Here is a 15,774-nt window from a genome sequence, read left to right on the forward strand (position 1 = left end):
TTTTTTTTTTTTTTTTTTTTTTTTTTTTTTTTTACATGTGATGCTCACAAATACAACAGCAGCAGCTACTCAGTAAATGTTACTTTGATCAGGGCAGCATGTTCAACGCACCAATGGTGTCTTTTTTAAAAGGCCATAACAGTATATTCATTTTTTAAATCTATAAAACTCCATTTTTAGTATGCCTATGTGTTTATACGAGTTAGAAAGTGACCTTTGTAGAGAACCTGAAGGACAGTTGAATGCTGATGTGTCTTTGGTGCAGCAAAAATGCTATTATGGGTTTCCATATTATAGCTTCCCCCTGTCCATCTTCGACAAACTTAGCTGCATAGAGTCACTTTGATCTTAAAGTCAAGCTGAGGTATGATATTTTGACTTGCTCACAATAAAGTTTCTACAGTCAGAATTTATTTCTCTTGTTGATGCATGAAAAGGCATCCAACTTTGTGGTCCAGAGCTGCCACTTCTATACTAACAGGTGTAAAAATAAAATAAAACACATTAAAAGACTATGTAAGTCTGTAAACTGACAAGTGACAGTGTATAAACCCCAGGAACAAGTTATGGAATAGGAATATGCTGGTGTAATACAGTTGCATCGTGAGTACAACCTTATTGTAGGACTTGAAAATTAGGCTGTTTGTTTAGTCTAGTTATGTAAAATCTGCAAGTTACTTTATTTTAAAAAGAGTTTTAAGAAACAAGCAATCTTGTTACAGTGAAAACTATCTGGTGCGATGGTCAAGTTCTGGGTTACCCAAAGACATAGACAGATTACATAATCTTCGAGCAGTATTCACTGTAAGTATGTATTTGTTTTTTGCTGCATTTAAAGCTCTTTGTTTTATGTTTTTGAAAGATTTGCATGGGTTTTGTGTGGGCTAACTCTACAGACCAGAATTTGGGGTTTGAGGAAACTTGTAAGTCATTTTTGATTTTGATGTGATTTCTAGTAGCTGTAGTTTACATGAGCAAAAGCCAAGCAATTCCTCTCCCAAAATTGTAAAAAAGATTTAAAACTCTGTGCACACATCTATATGAGATCCTTTACTGTGCAGTAGACTAACGTACTGTGCAGTAGACTAACGTACTGTGCAGTAAAGCATCAGAGTCTACCCTTGTGCAGCCTTTAATACATAGTAAATTAGTTTAATAGTTGAAAGTAAAGTACATACAGGTAGTAGATTGACCACACAGTAACTACCATGCAGTAGCACATGTGTAGACAGCTGACGTGGAGCAAATTGCTCCCAGTCAGCCCAGGCACTAGGGGACAGGGGAACTGACTCCTCCCATGGGCATCTGTTTCCCAGCTGATCAGCTGGGTAACAGCTACTGGGGGAGGGAACAGTTTCCCAGCCCCATGCCCTGATCTGCTGATCGGCGTGTGGGCCTGGGAAACAGCTGCTGGGGGCGGGGGTGGGAGGCAGCTACTCCACAGCTAGGACAGTTTCCCCTGATCCTGGTGCCCCCTGCCAGCCCAGGGCTGGCACCTGGGAGATCCTTACAGATTACTTGCTATTCCCCCCTGGCTGCTGTCAGGGGACAGAGCAGTGCAGGAATAGCCCTCCACTGAATTGCTCCTTTCCTGAGCAAATTTGCTTCCAGTGGGTGCAAATGTAGATGCTTTTGTGGGGAAAGCTTACTGTGAAGTATTTTACTGTGCAGTAAGCTTCCAGCACATTAATAGCACGTGTAGATGTGCCCTTCAAAATGATTTGGATTTCTAATGGCGAATCTTGAATTCTGTGCAAATTCATTATTCAGGTTTTCATATCAAAATTCTCTAGTCATGAGAATCAGTTATTCAAATGCTAAAATCTAGAATCTGAAAAGATAGTTTGTTCACAATCCATTCTTTCTGCTGTCTACTAAAGTGAAACTTGAAGTGAATGGTATTCTTGTAAAATAATATATGGAAATTAATATTTCTAGGACCTTGGCAGTAAGGACCTGAAAAGAGAGAAAATCAGTTTTGTATGTCAGATTGTCAGAGTAGGCAGAATGGAATTGAGGGACAACAACACAAGAAAACTAACCTCTGGGCTACGGCGACCTTTTGGTGTAGCAGGTAATCTATTTTCTTTAGCTTTTATGCTGTCAGAATTCATGGTAAATAAGAGCTGCTTTTAATATTGCACCTTTGTTCAGTACTCTCATCAACTTTTTGTTTAGAAAAAATCTGCCATGTCTCTCATGTGTGTTTTGCCTATACATATTACACTGAACATACATAATCAGTTATTTGAAATCTCTTTGGAAAAGTGTGATAATGGTTCACAGTTTAAACTAGATTATACTTTATTCTTTAATTTTTTGAAACTGCAGGGGATCAGGTTATTTAGTTCTCAACTCCGTCATAAATAAGTTATTTAGTTGACTTTTATGAATACTCGGAGTAATGTAGAAGATGTTAGAAATTGCATAATATAATGGCTGCAATGAAGAAGTGAAAATGTGATGAGAAATGGGTATATTTTTAAATCTATGTAGGTGGAAGCAGCAGTTAACCTTCTAGTTGACCCTATGAGCAAAACCTTTTGAAGTAATAGCTCTAGGGAATCATTTTCACAGTGCCACAGGACTACATGTGGCAAAAATATATGTGCACATGTAATTCTAGTTTCAGGTGTGTCCATTTCTTTCACCATGGTAATTCTCAGTTTATACTTGAAAAGAAAAACTTTCTGATCATCAGTTTTTAACGAGATGAAGGTGCTTTCATACATTATATTTCCCTTGTCTTTTATTTGTTGATCATTTAATGAAGTATTTTTTGTTTTTGATTACAGTAATGGATGTAACTGACATAATAAATGGGAAAGTTGATGACGAAGACAAACAACACTTTATACCATTTCAACCGTAAGTACAGTATAGTGTAAAGAATTTTCAGAGGTGATATTGGGAGGTTTATAATGTAAAACATTTTTCAAAGTCAGCTTCTGAAATTAATTTTGCATTCCACTAATGTGATATAGATTTCTAATGTTTTTAAAATTGCTCTTGGTGGGAATTTCAGACATAGTCTTAACCATTTTTTCCCCTTGCTAATTCTTGCTGTCATTTGGGATGATAGTGTCAAAAAGAGTTCACCCGTTTGTGAGTGCTCTCTTTCTTTTACACTTCAGGTTGAAAAATAGCTTTTCCTTTTTCCTTTTTGTTCAAGGGAGAATGTTGTTAACAAGATCAGATTAGATAAAAGAAACAAAAATCTTAAAATATCTATGTTGTTGGTTCAAATCCAGCCATGGGTGGTAATGACTATGTTATTACCACCTGATGGATGGTAAGTGGCTTGTGTGAATTAAGATGTCAGTTAGCTGCCTGCTAGTGGAAGATGTTCGTGTTGGTAAACCACCACCAATCTTAGAGAGGGAAAGCGTAAAAATAATGTGTAGATACCAAAATATCGTTTCAATTTTTTTAAACTAGCTTCACTACTGGGGAAGTGAAGGAGAGATTGGTTATCCCTGAAACTACTCTCATAGTTTTAGGTATAATCAGAAGATCAAAGTCTATTAGACACTTGGTTTGGTAACTTTTAAGAGAGTAAAATGGCTAAAAACAAAAAGAAATGTTGTTTTGTTGTGTTTGTTTTTTTAAAGAGAAAATATGGAAGTGGAGAAAGCCTGTACACCCCCTAAATTGTCTCTCAGCACTGGAGACTAAGCAATAGAACAGGCATGACAAAACGCTGAAATACAGGTTAATGCAATGTTAAGGGTTATACTTGGATTTTAATCTGAACTTTTTTTAGGTTGCAAACGGACATCACCTTTGTGCTGGCACAGAAACCCTCAGGGGTTCTATTTGCACGCATATGCCTCAAGTTGGGTGCAGCACCCATGGCTGTTGTTCTTCAGGCGTGGGTCCCTGAAAACCTGGGTGCAGCAGGGATTTGACCGTACACAATAATGGCCCCAGTGATGTCTAGACACTAGTGAAGCAGCTTAGGTGTGCTGTGCCCAGTACAGGTGATCTTGGACCATACACAATGTCTTTTTATATCTTTAGTTTGCTTTTGTAGGTCGAATAGTTCAGATTTGACTATCTGTTTTGTAGAAGAGCATGCTTATTAATACAAAGGAAATGTGTAGGGATATTAATGATTACATCAGTAGCTTTATAATTTCCTCCCACAATGTGAGGTGGGATGTGGGAGGGGATGAATGAAGTATATCTCTATAAAATATGAATGCTTAGCTTTTTACCTTTGAAATGTAGACCATAATCTCTGTTCAAAGCAGGAAAAAAAAATATGTAAAAGTGTTCCCTGATGACTTAATGTACTAATGGTTTTAGAGGGTTTATAAAAACAAATCTAAACCATAGATTGAAATAACGTACTAGCCACTAACTTAAATCTAATTAAAAAGTACATACAGTTAGTAAGGATGGAGTTTGAAGGTTTTAAGTTTTAGGGTTTGTTGGATCTTTGAGGAGATTAGGTAGCAATATGTGGCTTTAGCCACCTCATCTTTGTATTTCATGATGGCAGTGGACTTTGTATATAGCATATTAAAGACCAGGTAAAATAGTCATATAATCCTGTTGTTCAGAGAAAATGGAGCCTTTTAAAGAAAAAAAATGTGATTTATTTTAGTGTTTGTTGTCTGTCAGACCATAGCAAGTTATATTTTAGTGTGTGGGACAGTATTCACTAAAAATGAATTTTTGTTGATCAACGAAGTAGAAGCTAATGGAATATTTAGTTTTTTGCTTCATTAAAACTGATTTATAGTCTATATGCAGACCAGCTTCTTGAAAGCATGTGCAATGTGTTTTGCTACAGTAAATGAAAACATTCTCAGAAAAAGTTTATATGAAGAATATGAGTAATGTGCAAACATATGATGAATATTGGCGTCATTATTTCTGATGTTTACTTAAATTGTGTGAGGCACACTTTCTTATTCATTTCATGCTTTGCTTCTATTGTGCTATGTGCAACTCTGTTTTCATCTGTTGTTTGTATCCATTTGCTTGCCACCAATCAGTGGTTGTCAAAAGCACTTAAGATTAGTGTGGACTACTTAAATGACATCAAATGTCACATTTCATATAATTTTCACGTTTTTATTTGTTCATCAAGTATAACACAGTGTTTGGAATATCTACCTTTCCTGCCCTAAGCCATCTCTATGAGATTTTAAAGTTAGTTTCATCTTCAACCATCTTCACTACTGCTTAATATATAAAATTGCAGAAGCTGCCCTGAAGGTTCTGCTGTGCTAAAATACTTTACATCTTTGTAAAATCACCCTGGTTAGGTTTTCACTATTTAACAGGGGCCTCTTGGGTTTCCTTCCTTTATTTACATGCTATTAGAAGTGGGATTGGGAACTGATTCATGCATGTTCCTGTTGGGGAAGGGTAACGTAGGTTTGCTTTACATCTCTTTTAGTAGGTCAGCATTTTCTTGATTAACGATCTTCCTGTGTCTTTCTTGTTACCTTTCCTGTCCTTTGTCTTGCGTTGACTAATAAATACTCTTTGTCACAACTATGATATGATCTTTTATGTTCCCTTGTTACTGTGACTTCTGGTTTTCTGTGACCCTTTGTTTCCTGGTGTTGGTCGTCATGTGCATCCTCCAGGCTAGCATTGGATGACGCCAGTCGACACAAGCAGCTGAACATATCATCCCGTTTTTCACCCAGGGTGGCAGGGGAGAATGATTTCCTTCAGACTGTTATAAACAAAGTGATTGCTGCTAAAGAAGTTAACCACAAGGGTCAGGGTAGGTACTGTTCTTTATTTTAACTGGCATACCAGATAAATTATTGCTTGCTTTATGCCAACTGAGTATTTTAATTTGGACTGGAGGATACATAGTTTTAATTTGTTTGTTTGTTGCTATTGTTTGGTACCAGGAAATATACTTGCATTGCTTTTTCTTTTCTTTTCTTGAAACACCCTCATTTTTTTGACTTGTTACAGATCAGGTTGTCTATCCTTTTTATGCAATGTTTGCCATCCCTATATCTCTCTTAATTCTGCCCTACTCAAGTCTATATTTGTGTATGCAAAACAGTGACTCAAGAACTGGCTTTCATGCCTTTGGACTCTGGCCTCTCCTTGAGACTTCTCCTAGAGACCTCTCCTGGAAGAAGTCTTATTCTTCCCGTTCTTCTCATTGTTTTTCCTATTAGCAGCTATATTCACAGTGGTTGGCCTCCTGTCAAGAAGAAAAGGGAATTAATCTCTTCAGAATTGAAACCAGTAAGGAGGGCTACAAAATAAAGGCAGCTGGTTGCTCTGCCTATAGAATGATTGTTAATGTTGTAGCCAAGATGGTCTAGTAAATATGCAGATCTAGGAAAAAAGTTAACGTTATATTTCAGCATACCTTTTGCTGACCTGAAATTAAGCTTACTTCCAAACTTCTATACCATACTTTATTAACATAAAATGTGTAGCAGTTCAGTTATTTAACTTCATTCCAGTCCCTAACGTTAAGTACTCAGTTGGTTTTTCTTTTATTTTTGGTTTTGGATTAATTTAATGTTGTGTAGATTTGTGTTTAATTTAATGTTGTGCTTTTATTTATACAAATGCATCTGAGCTATAGGCCTAATGAAAATACTCTTCATTTTGATTGCTTGTTGAAGCATGATTTTTGTTTGCCTTGTGCTATTTTGAAAGATCATAGTAGACACTTTTTGTGAGATCTATTATTACAAATTATTAAATTTCTGTTTCCTTTATAAATACTTGCAGATTCTTCATCTGTAAGAGGTAGTAGTATAGCCAATCGTTCTGATCCAAGTACAATTTAAGAAGCAAGTAGCTGGCACTTCTGGCAACAAAGCACCACAGACATTGTTATTAGACTGTTTAACTTGGAATTATTTGTTTATTCAAACAGTTTAAAAATAAAATGAATATTTAGTTAATCATGTAAGAGGATTATAAACCATATGTTTTATATGTATACTTTTATTTTAGGTCTCTTTTTCTCCTTTTATAATTGTTTTAGTAATTATTCTCTTGGAAACCATTTCAATGACCATCATTAAAAAGTCATTATTTACAAAGTTGCTACAAACCCATATGAGATTCCACAGTTTTCTTTTGTGTCTTAGTACTAAAACAAACTGTACAGTATATCTTGAAAAATAGTGAGTTTTAATGGCTTGCTATAGTTATTCAAACTCACTTCAGTGGCACGTAGAGTAGAAGCTATGTTTTTATAAGTTGCTCCATAGGTGAAACCAAATAATATGGACTGAGGGGAAAAAATAAAGGTAAATATCAAGTGTTGGTGACATCTACTTCAGTAACCTTATTGTGGATGGTTTGTATATTTTTTTTTCTTGGCTTTTCCATTCCAAGTATTGATGTTTGAAATTTTCCTAGAAAACATAAAGCATTTATTGTCTTTCATTTTGAAAGAACTCATGAGAATTCAAAGGGCAGGCATGAGCTGCAGGCCACTGCTATTGATGGCTTAATAATCCTTTCTTGCAAGATCCCTTTTGTATTCAAGTCTGGTGAGCAGAATACAGGTCTCAGATTTACTGAGGAAAGGTGGGATACTTTGGCACCCATTTTGTCACATTCTCTGCAAAATGTATTTAATTGGCTCTGTTAGCTCCGTGCTGCAGACTTCACTGGGTCCCCCATTAAGCTCAGTGCCCAATTAAGGATTGAAGATATCAGCATCTTTCCACTGATCTTTGTGTATCCTATAAGGTTTTACAAATTTGTCCTTGTCTTGGACTTAATGAACAAAATCTGTTTTTTGTTTTTTGGTTTTTTTTGTTTTACACTTGATGGACATGATCCCATTCTAGCCTGTCTCTTCTAAAATACTTTTTGTCTGGTATCATGCTCAACAAAATGTATTCTTCCTAAATGAGCACTGAATAAATGGAAAGACTTTCTATCATTACTATCTGGTAAAGCAAAATACCCAGCAAACTGTTCATGGCATACATTGGATTGGGGTTTTTTGGGGAGAAAGGGAGAAATAGCCGTATCTTTTCTATAACTATATGCTGGGTAGAATTGTGCTTGTAGACTCCATTTTTAATGGCATGTTGAATGGCAGTTGGGGTCCACCTACCCCTGCACCTACAGTTGGAATAGTATAATAAACCCCTCCAATGAGGCTACAGAAATATCACACGATATACCGCTATCATATTCCATGCCTCTTGCAGAGGGTCTCTAGCTTCCCTAGCTACTTTCTCATTAATCTGTCTGTTTCAAAGTATGACGTTTGTAACGTGCCATAAAACTTGTTCTAGTTGGGTATATCCCTTGTGCTTTGTTCCAGGTTTGGTGGTTATAATATTTAATTTTCATTTCATATTTTTCAGCCCTGGAACAGCTGTTTGTGCACGTATTGTTACCTTTTGAATTTGTCAAAACAGTATTTTGAAATAAAAGAAAAGAAACCCTGGAAATAAAACCTAATAATTTAATTTTATGCTGCAGGCTTATGGGTGACTTTGAAACTTCTTCCAGGAGACATTCATCAGATTAGAAAAGAATTTCCACACTTAGTGGATAGGTCAACAGCTGTGGCCCGGAAAATGGGGTTTCCTGAGATCATTATGCCTGGTAAGCATCTGTCAGTTATTGAGTTGGGTTACTGATAGACAAATTGGCATTCTACAAAAGGATATGCTTCTTCAGGTACATGACCATGTTTGAATAAAATTGATTTTCTGAACCATATTTACAAAAATAATTCATAACTTTACACTACATACTTTTACTTTGGATCCCTTCTGTTTACTTAAAAAATTATATTTCTAAATGCACTGGTGTGATAGAGTAGGCATAGGGCGCGTCTACACGAGACACTACTATGCAGTCATTAAGGCGCATTTATTTAATAGTTATATTAGCAAGTACTAAATAAAATGCATGTGAATGTTTAGGTGATGCTACTGCGCAGTAGCCTAATAATACTGCACAGTAATGTATTAGCACTGTCCATGCTGTGACATGCTACTGTGCAGTATTTTTTGGCTACTGTGCAGGCAGCGTCTTGTGTAGATGCACCCATAGAATATCTAAAAGAATCTGGGTTATTAATCTTCCAAGGAAAAAAAGGCTGCCTTATGCTAATCACTTCAAATTTTATACAAGGTAAAAATACAGTTTCAGAAGTGGCAGCATACACTGCATGTAGTACTGGACATCCAAGCATATGCAAGTATGTGAGTTGTGCGCCCAAGATTAGGGTGGCCATTTTGGGCACTAATTTTTTTATCTTTTTTCAGTTGTCTGTTGAACATATCTCTGTCTGGAGAATTTGAAAAAAGCTAGAAAACACAAATAATCTGAGGTGCGGCTTCTGCTGTAGAAAGGTTTTTTTTTTTTTTTTTTTTTTCATTGAAAGCTGTATCACAAATTTCTACATACAAAACTTTAAGTTATCAACACAGGGGAGGTTTGGGGTTTTTTCTTGTGTCGTCATCCCCTCACCCACCTTTTGCTAGATAGATAGGTGGATGTATGAGGGCTTTCAAATAAAAAAAAGCTTTTTTTTTTAATTTGAAAGCCCTCATATAAAGGGGATGCTGTACCTCAAATTGTTTCTTTTTTCCAGCTCTTTTCAAATTCTCCAGATATAATTGTCTGTTGAACGTAAATCCTATATATAATCATACTTTATTGAGGCATATATATTTATACTAGGGAATTGCCCATCAAGAATGACAGATGAATGGCAGCTTTCTTGATGGTGTTGCGCATCTAATTGTCTTCTCACAGCAGTCTCCTTTTGTGATTCATTTGCATGGCATTCTTTATGGCATTATGTATTTAATTGTCTTCTCATAGTAGCCTCCTCTTGGGACTCAGTTGCACTGGAGGCACTAGATGTTGGACTAGATTGGACTTGAGGCTTGGATTAGACTTGGACTAGATTGGACTTGGACTAGAGGCAACATCCCTTGATGTTGCCACTAGTCCAATCACCTTCATCATGTAGCTTGGTCCTCGAGGATTAATCCATCTGTCAGTCTGTCCGTAGTGCTCTTTAAGGGTACTGGGGTTTCCCTTCTCAGTTCATTCACTGTCCTTGTTGCTGTGCCTTCCACTGCTGCTGATCCTGTTGTTGTCCTCCTTGCTGTCTCCAGGTCAAGTTGTGTCATTGTCCCCTTTGTTCTCCCTGTCCACTTCTCTTTCTGGGGGCAGGCTTTGAACAGCCTGTGCCACGTGTCCCTTTTCCAGGTGGAGCTGGCTGTGTCCTCTCCCACCAGTTTCTGGTAGCACTGGAGTTCACTCAGAAGCATTTCAACACAGTCCGTTTGCTCAAGCTTAGTGTGACTGTACATCAGGAGATTCTTGCATTGCCACAGGGCGCTCCTGATGCAGGACCCAAACTGGTCAAAGCAGGTTGTCTGGCATCCCTGATGTTTAGTCAGGTGTCCATACAGTACTGCCTCCCTTGTCATCAGCCTGACTCCTGTCACTTCCTCAAGGAGCTGGGTTACCTTTTTCCACGCTCCGTTAGCAGAGGGACAGAGGCAAAGGAGGTAGTCGATGGTCTTGTTCTGGCCTTGGCAGCTTCCCCTGAGGCAGCTGGGTCTAGACTCTCATCTCGCTCTGTGCCTCCACACCTTCACTGGGAGTACTCCATGAGCTATGAGCCAGTTCAAGTGTCTGTGGTCTTTTCTTAGGTCTTTGTGGAAGATCCAGTCCCAGACGGCCTGGCAGTCATCATCAGGGAGTAGCTCAGTGGTCGATAGCCTGTCTCTGACTGCCTTCTGTATCTTCCTGTGGTTGAACGTGATCTCTGGGCTTTCCTTCTGTAGCCTGTACTTGCTCCAGAACCCATTCAGCACACTGTAGAACCAGGGGTATTCCATGGTGCGCGGTCTCCCTCTGGCTGACACGTACACCCCCATGGTCTCAGGAGGTGACTTGACAAGACAGGCTGTTTTGGTTGTTGGCCCAGTCGCCAGCTTGCAGATCTGGCTCGTGTACTGTGCTCATAGGAAAAGGTGGATGTCTGGCATCCCCCTGACCCTGGCCCATTTCTTTTTGTACAGGGTCTTCCTTGCCACCTTCTCCATTCTGGATCCCCAGAAGGTGGTGCACATGGCTCTTTGGATTCTGTGGGTGACACATCTGGATGGGGGGGAAGACCAGTGGGGTGTACAGAAGCAGTGGTAGCAACACCGCCTTCATGAGTGCCATGCTCCCCCGCCCCCTGTGGAGAGGTGGCGCGTGTGCCACTGACCCAGTCCATGCTTCACTTTGTCCTCCTTCTCCCAGGCTGTCCTTCTGCTCAGCTCAGGGTCAAACTCCACCACAAGGATCATGACCCCCTAATGGGGGACCGAGACCCCCCAGGGACTCCAGGTCCCTGAGCTTACCCATGGCAGGCAAGTGCTCTTGCTCACATTAAGCTTGGCCCCTGCTGCCACTTCGTAGACCCATGTGTGCCGCAGGGCTTTCTCTCAGCACACTTATTCTAGCATAAGATGTTTAGGTCATCCATGTAGGCCTGGATCTTGGTCTCTTCCTTGCTTCCTCTGGGAATCAGGACTCCATGCATCTTGGGGTCCTGCCTGATGCACTGGGCCAGGGGTTCAATGGCACACATAAAAAAGATTGGGGAGAGCGGGCAGCCCTGGTGATCTGCACGCTCAAGAACCTGTTTCTGCCTTGTGTTCTGTTCTAGCTGGAGCATGTCCCTCAGTTGCAGCAGGGCTCCATGGATCTGGCATCCTGGTACCCCACGTGACTGGTGCTCATGGATGATGGAACGTAGGACAGATTTAAATCACTTAGCCAAGACTTTGGCCAGCAGCTTATAGTTGAAGTTCAGCAAGGTTATGGGCCTCCAGTTCCCCAACTCTTTCCTCAGACCCTTCTTGTGCAAGAAAGTCACGAGGTCCCAGTCCATCCCGGCCTGCCTGCAGCTGCTCTTGAAAGAGCTCCAACAGGTCAGGGCCTACCAGGTCCCAAACAGTCACGTAAAACTCCTTGGGCCGGCCATCTGACCCACGAGTCTTACTGTTGTCGAACCTCCAGAGGGTCTGCTCAAGCTCCTCCAGTGTCCACTCCTTCTCCAGCTGCTGCTGCTGCTCAGCTTCTCCAAGGGCCCGGGTGAGCCCCTGCAGGCACTGCTGCATGGCCCCCGTGTCCTCCTGTCATGCAATGTAGAGTTTTTAGTAGAAAGTGGTCACTGTTTCTAGCATGCCTTCCTTTGACTGGTGCTCCACTTCTGCTTTCTCTCAAGCACGTCATGGGCTTCTCTTTGCTCTTCTTTAGTCTGGAGAAGTGAGACAGACAGATGGACTATGCCTTTTTATATCTGTAGATATAGATATATCTGAAGCCTCAGGCTCAAGGGTCTGGGAGGGAGTATACTTGCCGATGGTAAGGCAGATGATAGATGGAGAACGCTGCTCAGTTGATAGAATTTGGAACTGATTTGGCTAATTTGACCTGAGACATGAAATTTGTTTGTGGAGTAGGTATGCTAAAACTTGCATCAGTTTTAAAAAAGGTAATATGTATCATTTCTGGGTAAACAAAGTCTATGGGTACCATATGCAGATTGCTATATTTATTTCAGGGGTCAATTTTTTCAAATTTGCTCCTCAATTCCTGTGTTCAGGGAGAGCAGGGTCTGACAGTAAAGGGAGAGGAAAAGGCTGCAGGGGGAAGAAGTTGGTAGGGGGCAAAGGGTAAAGGGGCTACCAGATCTATCTTTTCTGCTGTGGAAGTGGGAAGTTGACAAATTCACTAATTAGATATTTACCTGGAAAATTGTATCAAATTTATTAATTTTCCACATATAACATCTAATTATTGGAGGGTCATCTTATAATCGGAGTCATTTTATAATCAAGTAAGGATGGTATGTGTCTCAATAATAAACTACAATTATCACACAAATGACAGAATTTTTTTTAAAGAGAAAACCCGTGGCATTAAATTGAGAAATTGTGTTCTATCAAGAAATTATTGTTTTAAAAAGAAGTGCCCTCCGCCCCACTGCCCCCAACCTACCGGCCCTCCTCCTGGATAAGCCTTGGCAGAGTATTAATATTTACGTACAAAGGGGAAAAAAGACATTGCCAAGACCCATAATGACTCTCTTCAAACTACAGTAAAATTCTGTTATCCAGTACTTAACCAAATGGAATATTCCATTAACCACCACCCTGTGCCGCCACCGCTCTGCATGCGGACGCCGCCACCGCTCCTGCCCCAGCTCCACAGGGGAAAGTGCTCGCTGCCGCCACCCAGCACTGCTGCTGCTCTGTGTGTAGCTGCCCCCCAAACCCTCTCTCTTCTCCCCACCCCTGCTCCCAGCTTCACGTTACCTGAAAATTCTGCCAGGTTATTTCAGATAAGCGGAGTTTTTATGTAACTGGCAATCTCCTTACCTGGGGATGCTGGATAACAGAGACTTTACGGTATTCTTCAAGCAAAGGACGGAGGGAAAGATTTAGCTTACTCAGTATCCTCTTCAGGCCAACAGTCTTGAAAGTGAAATCTTGAGTTCAGGGCCTTTTGCTGGGGATTGTTGACATGGTATTCTGCCTGCATGTTTTGCCTGTATGCTGTATGTGGCTGCCTCAGCTGGCTATGTCCATATCATGATGATCCGTGGGGACAAGGAAAATATGTACAATTAGTCTGAATTACGTATTTGGAGGCATGTGAGTTTCCCATGGTTTTCTGGTACTTTTTAAAAAAAGGTTATATTTGAAAGGTAAAAGGTATCAAATCAGAGATCTCCAAACTTAAATATGCAGCTGCATCCACAAACTATTTTATTTTTTTTAAAGCATCGTCTATATGGTATCACCTGTTTTATAGCAGAATAAAAATTCTGCCTTTCTAGGCCATATAAATAGAGTCCATCTGGAAAAAAGGAAACACAGTAAATAAGTGTACTAAGATTTTACAGCATGAGAATAAGGCCTTTTAAAAAAAACTGCTGTTGCTGGATATTTTCTTTTACTTTTAGGTTAGGAGATCATTGTAAAATACTAATCAGTGATACTGTTCAATATTGAACACTTAAAATTTAAGGATGCTGATTTTTCTAGGGTTAGTCTGAAAAAATACACCTTTTAATGTTTTAATGATTTTTCTGCTTCATTGGCTTAAGACCTTTAGGGATGTACTGTGATTATTACTGTTAACATTGTTGATTTCTTTTACCTTCTGTTAGGTGATGTTCGTAATGACATCTATGTAACATTAGTTCAAGGAGATTTTGATAAAGGCAGTAAAACAACAGCAAAGAATGTAGAAGTTACAGTATCTGTTTATGATGAAGATGGAAAAAGATTAGAGGTATTTTTAATTAAAAATATTATTTGGTATTTTTAATCTGTATGTGCCTATGCTTTACCCGTGTGTTCTCAGGTGTTTGGTAAAGCTGCTGTCTTGTCTTGCAAGCCATTATTTTAAAGTGGCTTCACATGAATGCTTTCCCCCCTTTATACCAATAAATAAAAAGTTTAGTTTAATTTGTGGCAAACACATTTTGTAGCCTCAGTGCATGAGGTTTGATTTGAAGTTAGCTGATAATGTCTGAACCTCTGATATGTCTGAATCTGTTTATTGGGTCAAGCCTTTCTCTGTGTAATTAAAAAGCCAAGAGTGTGTATGTAAACTTTTCTGTGTGTTCTCCCCCAAGAATGTGATCTTCCCTGGTGCTGGTGATGAAGCCATCTCTGAGTACAAGTCAGTGATATATTACCAAGTGAAACAGCCTCGTTGGTTTGAAACTGTAAAGGTAAAGATAATATCAAAATGATTTTCATCAAATTGGATTAATTCAGAATAAAATGAGAATAGGTTTTAGTGGAAAATCTTTAAAAGTGAGGAGACTAATGATCTGATCATTTGTAGGAAAGATAAAAAGAGTAGCTAAGCTAAGGAAGCCTTTCAGGGTTGCTAAGGAACAACATTGGCATTGACTGGAAAATAATTATTCTCCCATCCTTTTGGTCAAAAAGACTTTGATAAGGGGTATTCCAACATCTGTTTAAAATAGCTTTCTTTTGTTTCATGAAAAATAAACAATACTAGCAAGAGATCATGGTAGAAATGTATTGCCATAGTGACTTGACTCTTTAGTCTTCTGAGATGCTGACTTTACTGTTACATTTTGTTTAATGGTGTTGAATTTGCATGACAGTGCATCCTTAGATAGACGCCAAAGAATTAAAACTAAAAATGAAGCTGCAGATGGCTTTCTGAAATATGATATGGCTATTAAAACTGGAAATAATAATTCAAAGGAAGCATGTAGCTAGGAATTTTTAACTTGTACTTCGTTCAAAATAAAATGTACTCATCAGAGCTGCAGCTGGAAGTTGTCTTTAATAGGAATACCGAAACTAGGGTTACCATATTTCCAGTATCAAAAAAGAGGACACCTGCGAGTAGAAGTGGGGAGAGGCATATGATTGTTGGGGCAGGGGGGGCAGTGATATACCTGTGCCCTGCCTCTGGCCCTGAGTCGTAAGCCTCTGCCTGCCCAGCGTTGCCATTGCCCCTCACTCCCGACCCGCAACCCCTTGCCCCTCTCAGCTCTGTTGGCCAAGCAGCACTTGCTGGGGCCCATGCAGGGAGCATGTGACCCCCGACAGCCAATCACCTTGCCCACTGCTCCCAGCCCCAAGCAGCAACCCTGGGAAAGGAGAGACAGAGCAAAACCCCGGCCATTTGCAGTCATTTTAAAAACCCACCCGGACATGAGGACAAGGGGCCAAAAAGAGGACTTGTTTGGGAAAACCTGGACGTATGGTAACCCTACCAAAACCCATATGT

General features: G+C 39.6%; 1 protein-coding gene across 2 annotated transcripts in view; it reads left to right on the forward strand.

Annotated features, from left to right (window-relative positions):
• DOCK1 (dedicator of cytokinesis 1) overlaps positions 1-15,774 on the forward strand; it is a 599,368-nt gene that overhangs the window by 88,221 nt on the left and 495,373 nt on the right. Inside the window, exons 9-15 of one of the 2 annotated variants that reach the window (XM_019502991.1) lie at positions 723-804; positions 1,939-2,074; positions 2,796-2,868; positions 5,604-5,746; positions 8,449-8,574; positions 14,165-14,289; positions 14,636-14,734. In XM_019502991.1, the coding sequence (XP_019358536.1) occupies positions 723-804; positions 1,939-2,074; positions 2,796-2,868; positions 5,604-5,746; positions 8,449-8,574; positions 14,165-14,289; positions 14,636-14,734 (784 nt within the window). The remainder of the gene's footprint in view (positions 1-722; positions 805-1,938; positions 2,075-2,795; positions 2,869-5,603; positions 5,747-8,448; positions 8,575-14,164; positions 14,290-14,635; positions 14,735-15,774) is intronic. The other variant, XM_019502992.1, reaches the window with a different exon arrangement.

The sequence above is a fragment of the Gavialis gangeticus genome, unplaced genomic scaffold (assembly GCF_001723915.1).
Source record: "Gavialis gangeticus isolate Ggan-Ray unplaced genomic scaffold, GavGan_comp1, whole genome shotgun sequence".
NCBI classification, from domain to species: Eukaryota; Metazoa; Chordata; order Crocodylia; family Gavialidae; genus Gavialis; species Gavialis gangeticus.